Source organism: Dipteris shenzhenensis, chromosome 11 (assembly GCF_047967505.1).
Source record: "Dipteris shenzhenensis isolate YYH24624 ecotype China chromosome 11, Dip_SZ_1.0, whole genome shotgun sequence".
NCBI classification, from domain to species: domain Eukaryota; kingdom Viridiplantae; phylum Streptophyta; class Polypodiopsida; order Gleicheniales; family Dipteridaceae; genus Dipteris; species Dipteris shenzhenensis.
Genome location: NC_141606.1, coordinates 39,859,736 through 39,877,300, shown reverse-complemented (window position 1 = coordinate 39,877,300; position 17,565 = coordinate 39,859,736). Strand labels below are relative to the sequence as shown.

Here is a 17,565-nt window from a genome sequence, read left to right as displayed (position 1 = left end):
GCCGACCTGCAGGCGACCTGCAGGTCGGCCCACCCACTGCTCTACAGCCCACAAATAGGGGCTCATAGAAGGCGCCTAAGGGCAGCAAGGTGAGACACACCTGCTCACACAAACCTGCACCCTCCCGGGGTACCTCCATGGCCTGCATGGCATCACATGAGGCACTCAAAGGCCAGACTAACCTACTCTCACGGGGATGGGCACACCCACAACAGAGGCCCTCACTCTCTACCCTAGCCTCACTCACTGGGCGGGCACACCCACAATCAAGGCCCTCTCTCTCTAAGGTGACATGAGATGTTGACCTCCAACAGACCCTGTGCCAGTTACTCCCTTGATAGGGAAGCTCTGTCTTCATGTACAGAACTATGTGGATCAGGAGGATTTCTTCATCTCCCTACTTAAACATCATGATGTAGTTTTGGGAATGCCTTGTTTTCATCGCAAGGTAGTGAGCTAACCCTTCCTGAAAGAGTGCTTGAGTTTGTACATAGGGGGAAAACGCAATGTGTGGTTGCCACGAATACAGGGGAGACCATCCCCATTGCATCTAGCATTTCAGTGGAAAAGCAATAAAATATGCAATTTCAGAGTATATAATTTTAATAAAAGAAAGAGATGTTGAAACTCATGCTGAAATGAATGAGGCAAATAAAGATAAATTTCAGGTTCTTGTACACTTTAAAGATTGTTTTTCTGATGCTTTACCAGGGGAGTTACCCCCTAGGAGACCTGAAGACCATCGCATAGAGCTTATTCCTAGCAACAATGAGCCACCTAATAGGCCCCATACAAAGTTAGTACAACTCAACAAGAAGAAATCATGGTCCAAGTGCAGGACACCTTGTCCAAAGGGTTGATTCAGCCCAGTTCCTCTCCATTTTGCTCCCCTATGCTTCTTGTGCAGAAGAAAGGTGTTTCATTTCGCATGTGCATTGACTATCACGCACTAAACAAGATGACCATCAAGAATAAATTCCCCATTCTGTGCATCGATGATGTGCTGGACCAACTTATTGGAGCCTCAGTTTTCAGCAGGATAGACTTAAAGAGTGGTTATCACCAGATACAGCCACAGGACGTGCACAAGACAGCGTTTCACACTCTTTTGGGCTGTACGAGTATCTAGTTATGCCTTTTGGGTTAGTGAATGCCCCGGCTACCTTCAACAAGATGATGGATCCTGTCTTCCGTCTTTATAGACAATTCACACGTACCTTCTTCAATGACATCATTGTCTTCTCTAAGTCCGAAGAAGAGCATAAAGAGTATCTTGCCACTGTTTTCCAAGAGCTATGAAATCCCCAACTCTATGCAAACAGCAAAAAAAGTGAATTCTTTCTAGAAGAGATCCACTATTTGGGGTAGTATGATATTCAAAGATGGAATACGGGTGGATCCGGTAAAGATTAGATCCAAGCCATTCAGGAATGGCCAGAGCTGAAAATTGTGCATGAAGTCCATAGTTTCCTAGGCCTATGTTCATACTACAGAAGATTTATCAAGCACTTTGCGGATATAGCCGCTTCACTTTAAGATTTAACCAAGGAAAATGCACCTTTCAGATGGAGTACTTCACAGAAGAAAGCATTCATTACACTCAAAGAGAAGCTAACCACAGAGTCAATTCTGATAGTTTCTGATTTGTATCAGCCCTTTGATGTGGATTGTGATGACTATGTAGAGTTACATTGCACCAGAATGGTCATGTAGTGGCTTACAAGAGCCGGAGACTTCGAGATGCCGAGAGATATTTGGGAATCTACGAGAAAGAGTTGTTGGCTGTGATTCATGTATATGGAAGCATTATCTTTTGGGTATAGACTTTATAGTAAAGACTGATCACCAAAGTCTGAGATATTTCTTGACTCAGACTAAGCTCTCTGAGAAGCACATGAAATAAATGGTTGTCAATGTATCATTTCCAAATCGTACATACTCCGGGAGCTCAAAACAGAGTGGTAGATGCTGTCTCGAAGACCCCAGGTAACAATGTAGCTAGGGGTTTGGAAGACATGAGAGAGCAATATGCAATTGACGCAGATTTTGGTTTTTGGTTAGATTTTGCAGCAAGTACAAGAGGAGCAGTCGACCAGTCACTATTCCCGAAAGATCGGTATCTAATGAAAGATAACTACTTATGCATTACCCAAGAGATGAGAGAAAAGATTTTGGAGGAATGCCATGCACCTCCATATGCTGGACATAGAGGAATTGCAGCTACCAATCAGTCTTTAGAGAGGTATTTCTTTTGGCCAGTGATGCAAAAAGATATACATCAGTTTGTTACTGAATGCCTCATCTATCAAAAGGTCAAATATGACAGGAAGAAGGCACCTGGCCTACTTATGCCTCTTCCCGTGCCCCAAGCGCCATGGGAAAGTATTGCAATGGACTTTATTTTTTATTTTAATGGGCCCCCTAGAGAGCCATGTACCTTCAGTGGCCCCCCTAGAGTTCCAGGTGGCTCTAGTGCCTTCTACATGCTCCTTTGCCATTCCTGGACCTTCCTGGGCCTTCTAAACTTCACGTGTGGTTTTCTCTCTCATCTTCTCCCTTTGTTGAGATTTTGGACTGGTTTTTTAGCCTCCTTCAGGAATTCCGTTTTTCTTCATAACTCCTCACCCATTTGAATTCCTCGACTTCCGTTTTGCCCGATGGCTTCCCCTCTGTCTCCCCTTCGTAGTGATATGCTTTTCCCTCCGTGCGTCTGGTAGAACGGGTAGAGATGAGCACTTCTTTTGCTGGTCGAATTTGCAAAAGTGGCTTTTTATAGACCTTTTTGCTTCTACAGCCTCCTGAGCCTCTCCTCTTGCAAAGCTACAGCTTTCTGTTGAATTTCGAGTGGTCCCACGCACTGGTTGACTGGTTTTTCTCAGTTTTGGAGGACTTTACGGTGATGAAACTTCTCCAAAACCTTCTCAATGCATTCCTCTCTGAAGCACGCTTCTTTTAAGCCCAAGAACTCCCACTTCTTCGCAATAGAAGTGCTTCTTTTCGCATTTTTCAATGAAATTCTTGCTGGTCGGCTCTTGTAAATGCTCTTTCTTTATGCCTTTGCACTCCTCTTTGGCTGAGAATGCAATTGGGCATTGGCTACTATGTCCTCTTGGCGATTGAGGACTTGATTCAAGTTTTCAAGGCTTGTTGAGTTGTGATTTTGCTGCTGCAATTTCTTTTTGCCATAAGCTATTGGTTGGCCTCATGTGCCATCTCTTTCTTGGTTCACAGGTGCCCAGGCAATGCTACATGAGTCATTCTTTGGTTGGGTACTTTGCTGATTTTATTTTGGAGCTTTGAAAAGCTTTGTGAATGCCATCTGGAAACCACTCAAAGAGAGTGCAGCTGGGGTGCAGTAAGTGTGATTGCATCTGGACAGCCAATGGAATTGCACTCGGAAAAGAGAATGCCTTTCGATTGAGCCTATGGGTTAAGCGCACTTATGTGATGGTGTTCTATGCTTGAAAGCCTTGCGAAGGCTCAGTGAATTGGAGCTGCGTGCTCAATTGCAGGGAAGGTCTCCCAGATGCAACTTGTAATCATTTCACTGTGAAATATAAAGAAATACCGAAGGGGGCGCCACGGTGTTTGGGCCAATCGGGTGCACTTGTCTATGTTTGTTGAGCAGAGGCATTCTAGCCTCCATTCCTTTTTCAGTGATTTTGTTTGTGAACAAATGGGTAAATGCCAAATGGTGATCATGCAATGGTTAATGGTTGTGATATATGCTTTGTGAGCTGTAAATAAGTGCTGAAGTGATTAAAGGTTTAGTTCCACTGCCCTTTGAGTGATTAGAGGCCGGTTTCAGTATGCCTAGGTCCATTGTCAGTGACCACGATCCCAGAATGACCAAGCAATTCTAGAGAGCCCTTTTTGATAATATGGGGGCGAATCTGAAATTTTCTTCTTCTTTTCATCACTAGACCGGTGGTCAAAGTGAAGTAGCAAATTCTACAGTGTTGGATTAACTGAAATGCTACGGGGCTAACCAAAGCTCAAACTGAGAAAAGTACCTACCATTGGTAAAGTTTGCATATAACAATGATGTTCACAACTCCACAAGGAAGCCCCTTTTGAGGTCATCTATGGCAAGGTGATTCTACCACCTCTCCTGAGGACCAAAGATGAGATTTTTGCAGTTGATCAGTTTGTCAAAGACCTTCAGACAGCTTTCAGCCAAGTCCGGACAGCTATAGAAAGGTCTCAAGAAAAGCATAAGAAGGCAACACATAAGCACGGGAGACAATTAGATCTCAAGCGAGGGGTTGGGTGTCTTTAAAGTTCGAAAAAGCTAGGCTCCGCAAGCTAATCGGCAAAGAAAAAATGTATGCAAAATTATCTCCCAGGTATTATGGCCCTTTTAGGGTTACAGATGAGATTAATGAGGTTGCATAGAGATTAGCATTGCCAGTGCATTGGAGGTTGTGAGTCTTCTAAAGAAAGATCAAGGACCGGAGCCTACAAACAATAACAGAGGATCCACCGGAGGTGCAGAGCTGGAGAAGGTCCTTCGGCCAAAACAAATTGTGTATCATACTGCATGCAAAGGCCCCCAAGGCAAGGAATTTTACAGGTACCTTGTAAAATTCAAGAACTATTCGGCATTGGATGCCAAGTGGGTGGATGAAGACATGTTGTCTAATCATCCACCGCTTTTGGATATTTACAAGAAAGCTTTTCACTTGACGTCAACTAAATACACGAGGGGATGTCAACAGGTTGTAAATACTCCAAGTCAAAGTCTAGTTGACCAATTATTTGATCATAATTAAAGTGTTCTTCATTTATTTGATTATGTTCAAAAAGTTATCTTTAATAGTCAAAGTATTGACTACAGTCAAAGATACTTAACTCCCATTAAGCCAACCAGACTTGGCTTAGGCCAAGATGGTTAACTACGGTTAACCAAAGAACCACAACGGTGACTTCAGTCAAAGAGTGTTGACTTTGGTCAACGAGACTTGGCTTATGCCAAGAGGGTTAACTCGGTTAACCAAGATGTAGCCAACTTCGGTTGGAGAGACTTGGCCATAATTAAGGCGCTTCGACTGTCGGTCAAGGCCCTTAATTAAGATCAAGAGGGTTGACATTGGTCGACGAATCCAAGAACATGCCCAAAGTCATCTTTAAAAACACAACACAATGTGCAGTTTCAATCTCATGATAGTCATTCATAAGGTTGAAACCAGAAACTCCATCATGCAAAGCAGGGACTTCATTCTTCCGAGTTGTGCTTCATTCTTGCAAATTCAATTCAGCATTGCTCCACATTTTTGCTCTCCCCTCCATCTCCACTCAAATATAATCTCATTTATAATGATTTATGATAGGGAGCCCTTGAGGGGTGAGAGGCTGGAGCAGGCTGCTTCCAACCTATATTTCCTAACAAGGGGACTATATCCCCCTAGTGTCACCTGATTTTGAGAGAAGTCCATCATGTGATGCATTCACATTTATAACCACAAACCAATAACACACACCAGAATTTGTGCAGTTGCAGTATTACAGTGCATAAAAAATATGATATTCTGTCGCCCCAGACATTCCTTTGGGTTCTGTGATTATTTCAGTTGAAACTTTACTCTGACATTGTCAATGTTCTGTGTGCACTTAGGTAGCGTGCACATTTGGGAAATGCACGAAAGTGTCTTTTATTAATCAACTCTAAAAATGTGCGTACAGCAGGAAACAAACTCTCAGTATTCCTACTATAAAGGAAAATTAAAGAATAATTTGACAGAACAAACAAAGAAATGAGGAGAAGACAGGGAAAAGTAGCATAGCCATGGAAAGAAGAAAGCTAGAGCCAGTGAAGCGTTGAGGTAAGCCTGATCAGCAAAATGAGAAGATCTAGCATCGAACACTCAACTCTTTCCAAAATTTCAGAGCTGCGCTTCAAGACAGGTGGACGGCGACCAATCTGTGAGCTATGCTGATCCAATACACGGTAACAACCTGTTCTCCTGATATCCCAGAAGCGAATGGCTCCATCACAGCCACCAGTAACAAGAACCCATTCGTTTGTAGCAGACCAATGCACAGCCCGCACACTATCTGCCAACAGGTTCATATCAATTTTAAATACTAGGTACACAGTTGAGGTCCCTGTGTAAAATTGAAGGCACTTTCTGACATACCTCTATGTCCTGTGAGTGTATGTGTAAATGCCCCAGATGATATATCACACAATCTGACCCTGAAATCCTCTGTTCCAGTTGCAACTAACATGTGTGTGGTTGCTACTGCTGACATTGCAATAGCATAAACCTTCTGAGACATATGAAACTGTAGTTCAACCTGGACAGAATCTATCTTAGGTTAAAGACCTAGAGCCAGCAAAGTAGCAGAAAAGACTACGATACCATTAAAGAAAACTCAATAGGAATCTTAAAAGGTCACTTCACTGCAGTGACACAACAGAAGTCTTAAAGAGACATCCACCTTTGTGGTGTTTGTGTCCCAGACATTTACAAGGTGATCAAAGGAGCCTGTGACAAAAATCCCAGTATCAATGGGATACCAGTGCACGCATGAGACAGAATATGCATGCCCATCTTGCACTCTTTTGTCAACTGAAAACAGAGCTTCATGCTTCCAAGTCTGCAAACTCTGCTCATGGCAGGAGGCTTGTTGAGTATCATAAACAGCAACAGAACCATCCGATGCTCCTGCCAGGAGATATCTTGAATCTATTGCATCCACCTGTCAAAAGATTCCAACACTACAACATGGGGGACCTCTCTCTCTCTCTCTCTCTCTCTCTCTCTCTCTCTCACACACATTTTTTTTAAGTGAAAACTTTTGATTGATTATATTACAAGAGTAGCAACCTCAAAACGAGGCAGCCAAAATTACATCAGCTGAAAATCTCAGTGTATGCTAGATATACATCATGATCTATGCAGCGCATCTGCAAGCAATCAAAGAAGGATTGTTGCACGCACGCACGCACACACACACACAAAATAGATCGAGCACGGTGATATGTCACAGATTTCTACGCATTTGAGTCAGCCCCAAGACATGGCAGAGTGGAGGAGGAGCTAGCTGATATGAGGGCAGTGTGGATCAACGGGAAGAGAAGACGTGAAGTTGCAGAGCCAAAGACACAGAGACCACATACGATGGAGAGGATGACTACAGCATGCACGATGAAGGTCCAGCCCATCTCAGCATTACTTTGAGGGGATCACCAGAGTCGAGGTGTCACTCTCAATATGGCTCACCAGATGCAGAGATAGATGACACCTGATCCCATCACTTGTCATCTTAGGATTGCCGAGTTTTTGTGTTTTGAGTACTAGTTTTGAGTTTCTTAGTGTAGCACTCAGCAAGGGCCTTAGCGAGCCCTTTGCCTCAGCCCATAGCGGTTTGAATGAATTACTTTCATTGTACCTTGTCTTATAGGCCCACAAGGCCTCCCCAAAACGTTAATACATGTGTGCTGCATTGTATTGTATGGTATCAGATCTTATTACATCTGTAATACCAAGATCTGTAAGTAACTGTCGAAGCCAAACACACTCTATTGTAGCGGTGAAGGCTGCCCTGTACTCAGCCTCACAACTAGACGTGGCAACTGTCGGTTGCTTCTTGCTAGTATGTGACACTCTGGTGTCGGAACATCCTGCCCAGTCACTATCCGTGTAAGCATGCATGGTAAGTGAACCCTGATCACCATAGAAGAGGCCTGAATCCTGAGTGCCTCTGAGATATCTAAAGACTCTCTTCACTGCCTGCCAATGTTGTGAACTGGGCATGTGCATGAATCTGCTGAGCTGAGATACTGCATACTGCAAGTCAGGTCTGGTGTGACATAAATAAATAAGGCATCCAACAGCCTACTGATAAAGAGTGATATCACATGGTGGGCTCCCATCATGAGCTGAGAATTTGAAGCCAGGGTCCACTGGAGTAGAGATTGGCTTGCAATCCTCAAACTGAAAACGATCAAGGAGCTGTCCAATATACTTGGATTGAGACATCATGATACCCCCCTCAACATGAGCAAACTGAATGCCCAAATAATAATGGAGCTGTCCCATGTCTGACATGTCAAAAATCTGCTCCAAATCAGCCTTGAAAGCTGCAATTTGCTGAGTATCTGGGCCCGTGAGAAGCATATCATCCACATATAAAATCAGCACTAAAAAATCTGATCCACTCCCACGGAAATAAAGAGTGGGTTCTATAGGACTATTCTGAAAACCAAGCCTTAAGCATGCATCTGGCCATCTCCATTGTGGACCTGTTTTTCCTTTCAGAAACAGGATTCTACTGAGGAGTGTAAGGAGTAGTGCATGAGTGAATAATGCCCCGTGAGGATAGAAATGCATCAAACTCCTTTGACATATACTCACCCCCCCTATCTGTGTTGAGGGTGACAAGCTTGCATCCTGATTCATTCTCAACCATATTCAGCCATCTCTGAAAGCATAAGAAAACTTCAGATTTGGCCTTTAAAGGATATACCAAGCAATACCTTGTGAAATCATCAACGAGAGTCATGAAATACTTGTATCCTCCAATGGCATTCGTCCTTATTGGGCCACAGACATCACTGTGTACTAGCTGCAATTTCCTTTGTGAGAGTTTTGGACAATTCTTTTGAAAAGGAAATCGATGCATCTTACCCAAAAGACAACCCTCACACACATGTTTATAAAGTGTGTGAGTCTGAGGTACATCATTTGCCATCTGCTGTAAATGTAGCTTTGCAAGAGCTCTATAATTGAGATGGCCCATTCTCTCATGCCAAAGATGAGTTTCAGCAAGCTGTGAATCTGAAATAGCTAATGCTTCAGTAGAAAGTGCAGTAGAATGATGATCAAGGTGATAAAGCCCTTTTTGCAAAGTGCCAATGAGAACTATGGCATTGTCATCACGAAGATCATATACTAGGCATCTGTAGCCATCAAAAATTACTCTGAAACCTGAAGTAGCAATTGCTGAAATTGAAATCAAGTTGACTTCAATGCCAGGCACAAAAAGAACATTTGTCAGAGTGACAGGATGGCTGGAAATGGATGTGAGCAGCACATCTCCAACTCCTTTTACAGCATATGAAGCATTATTGGCACATGGAACAGTCCCCCCTCGAGGTGCATCAGTTAGAGAATGAAACAACTGTCTGCAAGATGTGACATGCTTGGAAGCACCACTATCAAAGTACCAAGACTGAGCATCATTAGCAGTAAAGAGTGCATCAGCTTTGGAGGGATCAAATGAGCAATGGACAGCCCATGCCCAATCATCTTGAAGAGCATGTGCATGTGAAGCATCTGCTGGCTCATGGGATTCAATGGCATGTGAGGCATTAACTGTCAATCCTGCTTTCTTTTTCTCCGAAGCAATGCGCTTCCTACATTCTGAAATGTCATGTCTAGGCTTGCGACAATAGTTGCATCTTTTCTTCTTTCCTTTATCTGCTGTATTTTTAGATGCATGGGAGGAATTGCAGCTACTATGCGTGGAGGAGTTGCAGCTGCTGTGCGCAGATTTTGGCTTGCCCATAGGCTTGGAAGCCTTGCCTGTTCCTGTCTGCTGTGAAGCAAATGCATGATCAGGAATAATGGCTTGTCTGTTAGCTCTACTTTGCTCTTCCTGCAAAAGCAAAGTAACTAGCTGATCAAAAGAATAGTGGTCTGGATTACCCATGGCCACTAATCGAAGGGTTGTAGCAAACCCTTGATATGTATCTGGTAGTCCATTCAATGTAGTACTGACAAGCTGTGAATTTAGCACCACCTCATCAATGTTGGCAAGCTGTTCCATGAGGTCCTTGACCTTTGTCAAATATGCATCCATTGACTCACCTTCATTCATATTCACTTCCTGTAATTGCCTTCTCAAATATGCAACACGAGCTTCATTGCGAATCTGATATAGAGAAGCCAATTTATCCCAAGCATCCTTTGCTGTCCTGCAAGACCGGATGTGTGGAATAATGATTCTCTTGCATGATAAAGCAATGCATGAATGTGCATTTGCATCTCTTGCATCCCATCTTGACTGTTCTTGAGTTGGAAGAGCAGCAGCAAGAGTGCTAGAGGAAGAGGCATCAGGAGGAGTACCACCAGCAGAAGGACCAGCAGTAGAAACAACCATTGTAGCATTGGCTGGCCTCAGATCAGCCCCAGAAACAATATTCCACAAATGCTTTGCAACAAGAATATGTTTCATGAGATAAGACCACATCGGATAGTTGGTGCCATCCAACTTATCATCTTCACGAAGAACTCCAAATAAATCTTGATTGCTCCCAGCCATAGCAACTGTGATAACCTGTAAAAGACCTGAAAACCCAAAAGCCTCAAGGCTATCACTGCAAAAAGCTGGCTGTCCCAAAAATGACAGCAAATATCTGCAAATTTCTGAGCCAAATCAAAGGGCAAATGCAGATCTGACCCAAATGTGATTGTGACAGGCAATGTTCACTGCAAAGACTGCAAAAAGCTGGCTGTCCCAAAAATGACAGCAAATATCTGCAAATTTCTGAGCCAAATCAAAGGGCAAATGCAGATCTGACCCAAATGTGATTGTGACAGGCAATGTTCACTGCAAAGACAGCAAATTTGGCAAAAGCCCCAAATTTATTGAGGGCAAATAGGCCAAAAAGAGGGCAAATTCAGAAAAGCCCCAAATTTTGCTGAAATTTTGCAAATGTGACCCAATGTATGCAAATCTGACTCAATGTCCTGCAAATGTAACTGAATGTCCTGCAATCTGACCCAATGTACTGCAATCTAAACAAGTGTTGCACAACAAATCCCAAAACTCCAATTTCTTGCAAGAAATTGCAATTAAAGGAGGTGAAAGCAAATGAAAACCCCAAATTTTCCAATGTCCTGCAAAAGCCCCAAATCTGCAAATCTCTGTAGATGACTGCAGTGAGACCAAGGACCTGATTCCAGCCAATGCTAAAATAAGTACAGAACCTGTGGTAAATCTGTATGGAATACCCAGATGAAGCTGTACGGAATACCACTGAAGATACGTAGTACGGTAAGCTGGTACAAACTACTGACGACTAAAGGTACGGTGAAAGTACCTTGTACTCCTACGCAGGTACAGTCGTACGGCGTAGGTACCTTGTACGACGAAGGTACGAAATGACGTGCGGTACGAAAGTACGACGGATCTATCACTGCACCGTACGTACGGCGAACGGTGGGTACGGGTGTACGATTTCAGTACATCGTACGGCAATGCACGACTTCAATACAACGATGCAACGGCTACGTGCAGTACGGCGTAGGTACGACGCAGGTACGACGAAGTGCACGGACGTGCAGTACAGCAACTACGCAGAGTACAGAGCAGATAGCGCTGAAGGGCCTCGAACAGGCTGGAAGGTACTCAGATCTGTACGGAAGGAACGGACTGTACGACGCCTGCTTGTCGACCAGCGGGGCCAAAAAATCTCCAATGAGCAATGGAGGCTCGGGGCTGAGGAGAGCTGGAAGGCTAGAGCAAAACCTGCTCTGATACCAATGTAGATGCGGAACGAAGAGAGAGAGAGAGAGAGAGAGAGAGAGAGAGAGAGCAGGTACAGGACGAAGCCGATGTAGAAGTCACGTCAAACTTAGATAGATAGATAAGGTTCCTAAACACAAGTACAAAGTACTTGTATCTAGGCCTAGGACTAAGTGTCCTAGGTGTCACATAGGACTAGGTGTCCTATGTGGCATAGAAGGCACTAACACTATAAGTGCCTACACTTATGCCTACAAGGCACATACCATGGCCTATAGGGCATCACTAGAACCACCAAAAGATGACCTACAGTTATGATGATGATGACTATGGCGATATGGATGATGATGGCATTGACTATGTCTACACAGTTTTCTAGCATGGATTAGGATGCTCGCTTAGTAGCTCCACCCCTTTGCTCATTGTATCAGGTTTTCTATCAGTCTCATAGACCCATCGGTCTTTAGTAGACTTCAATAAACTTTCTTTCTTTCTCTCTCTCTCTCTCCTGTAGCTACACAGCTTTAGGACCTGGTTCGAGCCAAGGGAGCTTCCAGTGAAGCTGAGTTTCTACAGAGATTATTGTCTTCATATTTCGGAGGAGGGATTCATCACACCACCGGGGTACACTGAGCTTCATGTGCCTCACTCACTACGGATCTCCATCAGACAGTTTTGGGTATCATCACACCGCCTCCGCATAGAGAGCGACAGAGTAGAGGGGATCCCTAGGGAGCATCGCATATGCATATTGTGCGACTATCAAGAGGTTGAGTCGGAGGAGCATTTTATTTTCAAGTGCCCAGTGTACTACGAGATCCGAGGTTGCTACCACTGTCTCTTTAGAGACGGCTCCGGGCTCCTTTCCAAATTCCTCGCCTACCCAGATCAGAGATGCCTCGCGGCCTTCATTCATGAGGGGGTCAGACACAGAGAGTACTTACTCAGGCGACGGGGCTTGGCCACACCATCAGACACCTCTCAGAGCAGGATCACAAAGTTCTTCCCAGCAAGTGACATTGATCGTCCAATCTCTAGCTGTAGACGTGACAGAGACCCTGACCCAACGACCGCAGCACGACACACGAGACATCAAGGGGACACACAAATCACTCTGGGGGACCTCCCGTCATTGTTTAGACCCGGGATGCGTCCCACGGGAGTCACGGTGGCTCTGGTCTTGCGTCGAGCCTCCTCCAGGAGACCGAGATGCACAGGACCCCTTGACGGATGCCAGCGTCCCATCACCAGCTATGCACCAGCCAGGGCAACATGACATACGGAGGATTCCGTTCCGCTCCAGTCTTTTTTCTGTTCATTGTCATACTCAGAGGTATTTGATTATGTATGATCAGAATTAGGATTCAGCACGGGTGATGATGCTCCTTTTAGTAGCTCCACCCTTACTGTGATTTGTATCAGGTTTTCTTTCAGTCTCATAGACCCATCGGTCTTTCGAAGACTCTGATAAATTTCTTTCTTCTTCTTCTTCTTCTCTCTCTCTCTCTCTCTCTCTCTCTCTCTCTCTCTCTCTCACACACACACACACACAAACCCACAAGAACACATTTACTACTTGCAACGAGTAATCAAAGAGCTCACGCTTCAGCTTGCAGCCCTTGGGAGAAAAGTGCAGGATATGGAAAGTAGGGAAAGCAAGAAATCATTGCAAAGGCCGTACACAAATGTGTAATGCATCTCCACTAGCACCAATACTTGTCTCCATGGAAAGGATATGATCATCAATCAAGTGAGCTCAATCGAGCAAGAAATAGTTCCTATTGCTGCTAGTTCCTAATGCTAGCAGCAACATCAATAGAGCATAGAAATCTGAGACATGTCGCAAAGAGAAGGAAACCACATCACACAATAAGATGATCTTACGCAGAGGGGGATTGCAAGATGGCTGCCTTGGGGATGAGAGGTATACAGTAGACCGCCCATTCACCCGCTTTACGTACTTCCTTGACTTTAGCGAGTTCGGAGTTCCTTTGTTTGAGCTAGGTCGGAGTGAGCTCCTCAAATATCCAAATCCTTGTACCCTTCAACTCGTGTGTTGGTATGAGAATCTTAACTCTTGTTGCCCTCTCTCTGAACTAAACGGCACTTGCGTTCCCTTTTGAGTGATATTGTTTATATTATTTCATCCCATTCAAGCTGTGGCATTTCCTTCTTGAGGCCTGTGATTTTGTATTCCGTGTACCCCTGGATGGGCAAGCATGATTAGGGATTTGAAATCAAAACCCAAAGTCTCTCAATCTTAAACTGACGTTATTCAAGCCATTTTATGATAGTAGCCACATAACATTTATGTTCGGGACTCTCCTTTCACTAGCTGATTGCTTTTTAGAAGGACTCTCTGCAAAGTCTACATCAACCTTAACAATATGCATAATTATCTACCTTTCTTTGGTCTCATTGCAAGTATTAGAATGTGACTAATTGGAGCATAAGTTGGTGGTTGATGAGTCATCATGGATTGCTCACTATGGTAGGCATCTCATATGAAACCTCACAAAAGGATTCTAAGGATTTTAAATAGGCATTTGGATAACATTTGTTTTATCATAATAACAACTATTCTCATCAATAATGACATCATGAAAAATAATGAACTGCCTTTGGACTGCATAGCTGATAGGGTTTGTTTTGTTTTTTTTCCCCCAAAGAAAGGAACCTTCTACTAATGCTTGAAAGAATTTCATACAAGACAACAGCCCCGAAGGTGCTGAGTATGAAAAAAACCGGGAAAAGGCTGAAAGAAAAACCGACCTGTTCCAAAGAAACCCAGCTCACTGCCTAGGGGATCTCTGAAACTGAGCTAACAGCCAAGTGGGGGGACTATACAGCCAGTGAATCCCTCGCAGAGTCAAGATGTAGAAAACACCTGCAGGCCAAGCCTTGCAGAAACAAGCACGCCTCTCGATAGTCGCCCTGGAGCCTGCAGTCCCGCGCTCCCAGGTGGACCATAGAGTGTAAATGATATCCTGCCATATGGCAACTAGGATAGCTGCGGGTGGAACCAGGTGCTCACCCATCACAAGACTGCAGCGAGCCACCCAAATGTTCCAAGCCGTGATGCTGGCTACCACCTCTCAGACACTGTCCTCCTTAGGAGGAGGAGGAGCTAGACTGTCCTTGTGGAGTGCGATCCTCTGGATGCTCTGACCCTGTATCCGGTAGGCTGGGGAGATCCCATCAATTTGAAACACGTGTCCTCCCTCTATCAACCAAGCCACCATCCCCCAGGTGTAGTCTCTATGAAGACTCTGCATACGTGGCATGATCCTGAGGGCTCCCATCCAGATCCTCGCTGCGCTACGACAGCTCCACAGGCAATGCGGGATAGTCTCCAGGGCACCATCGGAGCAACAATGGCACTGCCCGTCCACTCGCATCAGCTACAACCACGGTCCGATGGGCAAGCCTCCGTGGGCGGCCAGCCAGAAGAAGTAAGAGATCTTCCTCGGCCCCAAGTTGGACCACAACCGTGTCCAAAACCTAGATCACACATCCCGGGGCACTCTCTAGGTCACCCAATGTCTCTCCCTCGAAGGGGTCCACCTCGACAAGTCCATCTGAAGCCTCCTGCCAATCCATATGCTGTAGGAAAAGAAGGGCACCTCATCCACCTACTCAGCTAGGCCATCCCTGGAGGGCCAGAACCACTCTCCCGGATCCCACTGGGGTCTACCCTCCCATAGCCATAGGTGCCATCTAGAGGCATCCTGCTCTAAAATACTGGGAGGGTCAATGTGCCACTTCTTCCACAAACGGCCCACCACTCTGATCATCTGCCAGTGGTATCTCATCAAGACTCCCTCAGGGGTCTACCCTCCCATAGCCATAGGCGCCATCTAGAGGCATCCTGCTCTAAAATACTGGGAGGGTCAATGTGCCACTTCTTCCACAAACGGCCCACCACTCTGATCATCTGCCAGTGGTATCTCATCAAGACTCCCATCCATCTCAGGGTCACTCTCAGTGAGTGGCTGAAGTAAGCCTCCGGGTCCTACACGGAAGAAGCCGGGGTGCATGCTATCGCGCTGCATCAACATCCTCAAGGGAACACTAGTACGGGAAAACTACCCCAACCATCTGCTGTCTCTCCAAACGTGAAGTCCTTCCCACCAGGACTCCGAAATGGCTAAGTCAATCTCGCCCATCCGCTGCCCTGCCCCTCGCAGATGCACTAGGGCATCAAGCCTCGCCTCTGTCTCCATAGGTAGTTTATTCCAGCGGCTTAAGGACCCTGCTGGACCACTGTCCCATTGTGCCCAACCAATGTGAGTCCGTTGTCCGAGCATACGGCCCTCCTGATCTCTGATCTCTGGGTGCCACATAAGGGACTGGCGCTCAAACTCCTCTCTGCATCTGCGCAGAGCACGGATGAGACCCCCTGCCAGTCTCTGCCATACCATGTGGGGACTCCTCATCAGGGGGAGCCCTTCCCCGTAAGGGGGGCCTTTGAGAAGATCCATCGATGTGAAGGCTGCCAATGTCCCCAGTGCGTGGGGTGTTCCTCAGAAGCCCTCGCTGTAAGAGGAGCTTCCAAGGCTCTACCCCTGGGGTGAGGCCACGAACCACCAACTTGCCCAAAAGAGCCCTACTCTGCATCTCCCGTTCAATGACACCCAAGCCTATGATCACTGTCTGCCAAGCTACTCGGGCCCTAGTGTTCCTCATGCCATCTGAACTTGCCCAAAGGAGGTTCCGTACCAACTGTCGGAGCTGCCCAATGCAACCTCTGTGAAAGCACCAATAGGAGGCGATATACCAGGCCGTGGCAAGAAGGACCTCGTTTGCCACTAAGGCGCAACCTGCTAAGGAGAGTTTGGCCGAGCTCCAATAGAGAAGCTTGTGCCAAACACCCTCAAGGACCGAGGCAATCTGCTGCTCTGCTGTAATGTGCATTCGAGGTATCTTGCTATCCCGCCCCGCAATATCTATCTGAAGCCAAAGTCACTCCCCCTCTCCTCAAAGCCTGTGAAGAATTCGGCCAGTTGATCCATGTCCCCGAGGCCTCACAATAAATAGCCAAGGCACCCCTAACTCTCTCTAGACTCGCTGTGGTGCCCTCAAATACAAGGCCGTGTCGTTTGCAAACTCCGAGTCAAGTAGCTCCTCCTCATGTCTGATTGGGAGCTTCAGCCCTGTGAGACCCGCCACATGTGATCTCAAATAGTAGCCCAAAGCCTCCGCCACAAACAAGAAGAGGAAGGGAGCAAGTGGGCAGCCCTGGCGGACTGAGCGAGAGAGAGGAAAGGCCTCGCCTGTGTGTCCTCCGATAAGCATCTGGCTAGAGCTCCTTGCATATAGCGTTGAAACTCCTTTGACCCATCTGTCTGAGAAACCCAATCTCCTCATAGTGCCCTCCAAGAAAGACCACTCCACCCTGTTGTAGGCCTTCTCAAAGTCCAAGAGAAGGACGCCCAATGGCTATGACTCCTCTCTGGACCAATCCACTGCCTCCCAGAACGTGAAGATGTTGTTTAGGATGCTACGCTCGTAGACAAACCCAGTCTGTGTGTCATGGATGATGTCGGTAAGGTGGGGCTGTAGCCGCAAACTCAAGACCTTGGCGAGGATCTTGTATGCAGTATCAAGCAGAGTGATCAGTCTCCACTGTCGGATGTCTGACCTATCTCCCCCTTTCGGGATTAAACAAATCCAGCCCCTGCTCAAAGACTGAGCGAGAAGGCCTGTGTCAAAAATCTCCTGCCAAGCTAGATGGAAAGGGGTGGAGATAATCTCCAAAAGTTCCAGAAGAAGGCCGGAGTCAAGCCATCCTCACCCGGGCACTTTTGAGTCGAGAGAGCCTTGAGGGCTTCCCAGAGCTCCTCATTTGTGAAAGACTCCTCAAGTCTGTGAGACTACTAGCGGAATGTGATCCCAAACTAGCTCTTAGGCCACAAGACCAACTGGGGTCATCCTCTCCATCTGAAAGAGCTGGCTGTAGAAACCTGTGGTCATGTCCAGATTCTCCTGCAGGTCAGTGTGCATGATGCCCTGAGAGTCCCGAAGATGCTGTAGCTGTGTGCCTACCGATCGGGGCCCGGTGGTCTGAAAGAACTACTTCGTCATCATCCT

The 17,565-nt window shown here is 45.9% G+C and overlaps 1 protein-coding gene across 6 annotated transcripts in view; it reads right to left on the bottom strand.

Annotated features, from left to right (window-relative positions):
* The window catches only part of ATCSA-1 (Transducin/WD40 repeat-like superfamily protein), a 69,252-nt gene that overhangs the window by 31,169 nt on the left and 20,518 nt on the right, over nt 1–17,565 (bottom strand). For all 6 annotated transcript variants that reach the window (XM_087381564.1, XM_087381560.1, XM_087381562.1 and 3 more), the window contains 3 exons: nt 6,442–6,702; nt 6,138–6,297; nt 5,870–6,054 (listed from right to left, as the gene is read on the bottom strand). In XM_087381564.1, the coding sequence (XP_087237690.1) occupies nt 5,870–6,054; nt 6,138–6,297; nt 6,442–6,702 (606 nt within the window). The remainder of the gene's footprint in view (nt 1–5,869; nt 6,055–6,137; nt 6,298–6,441; nt 6,703–17,565) is intronic.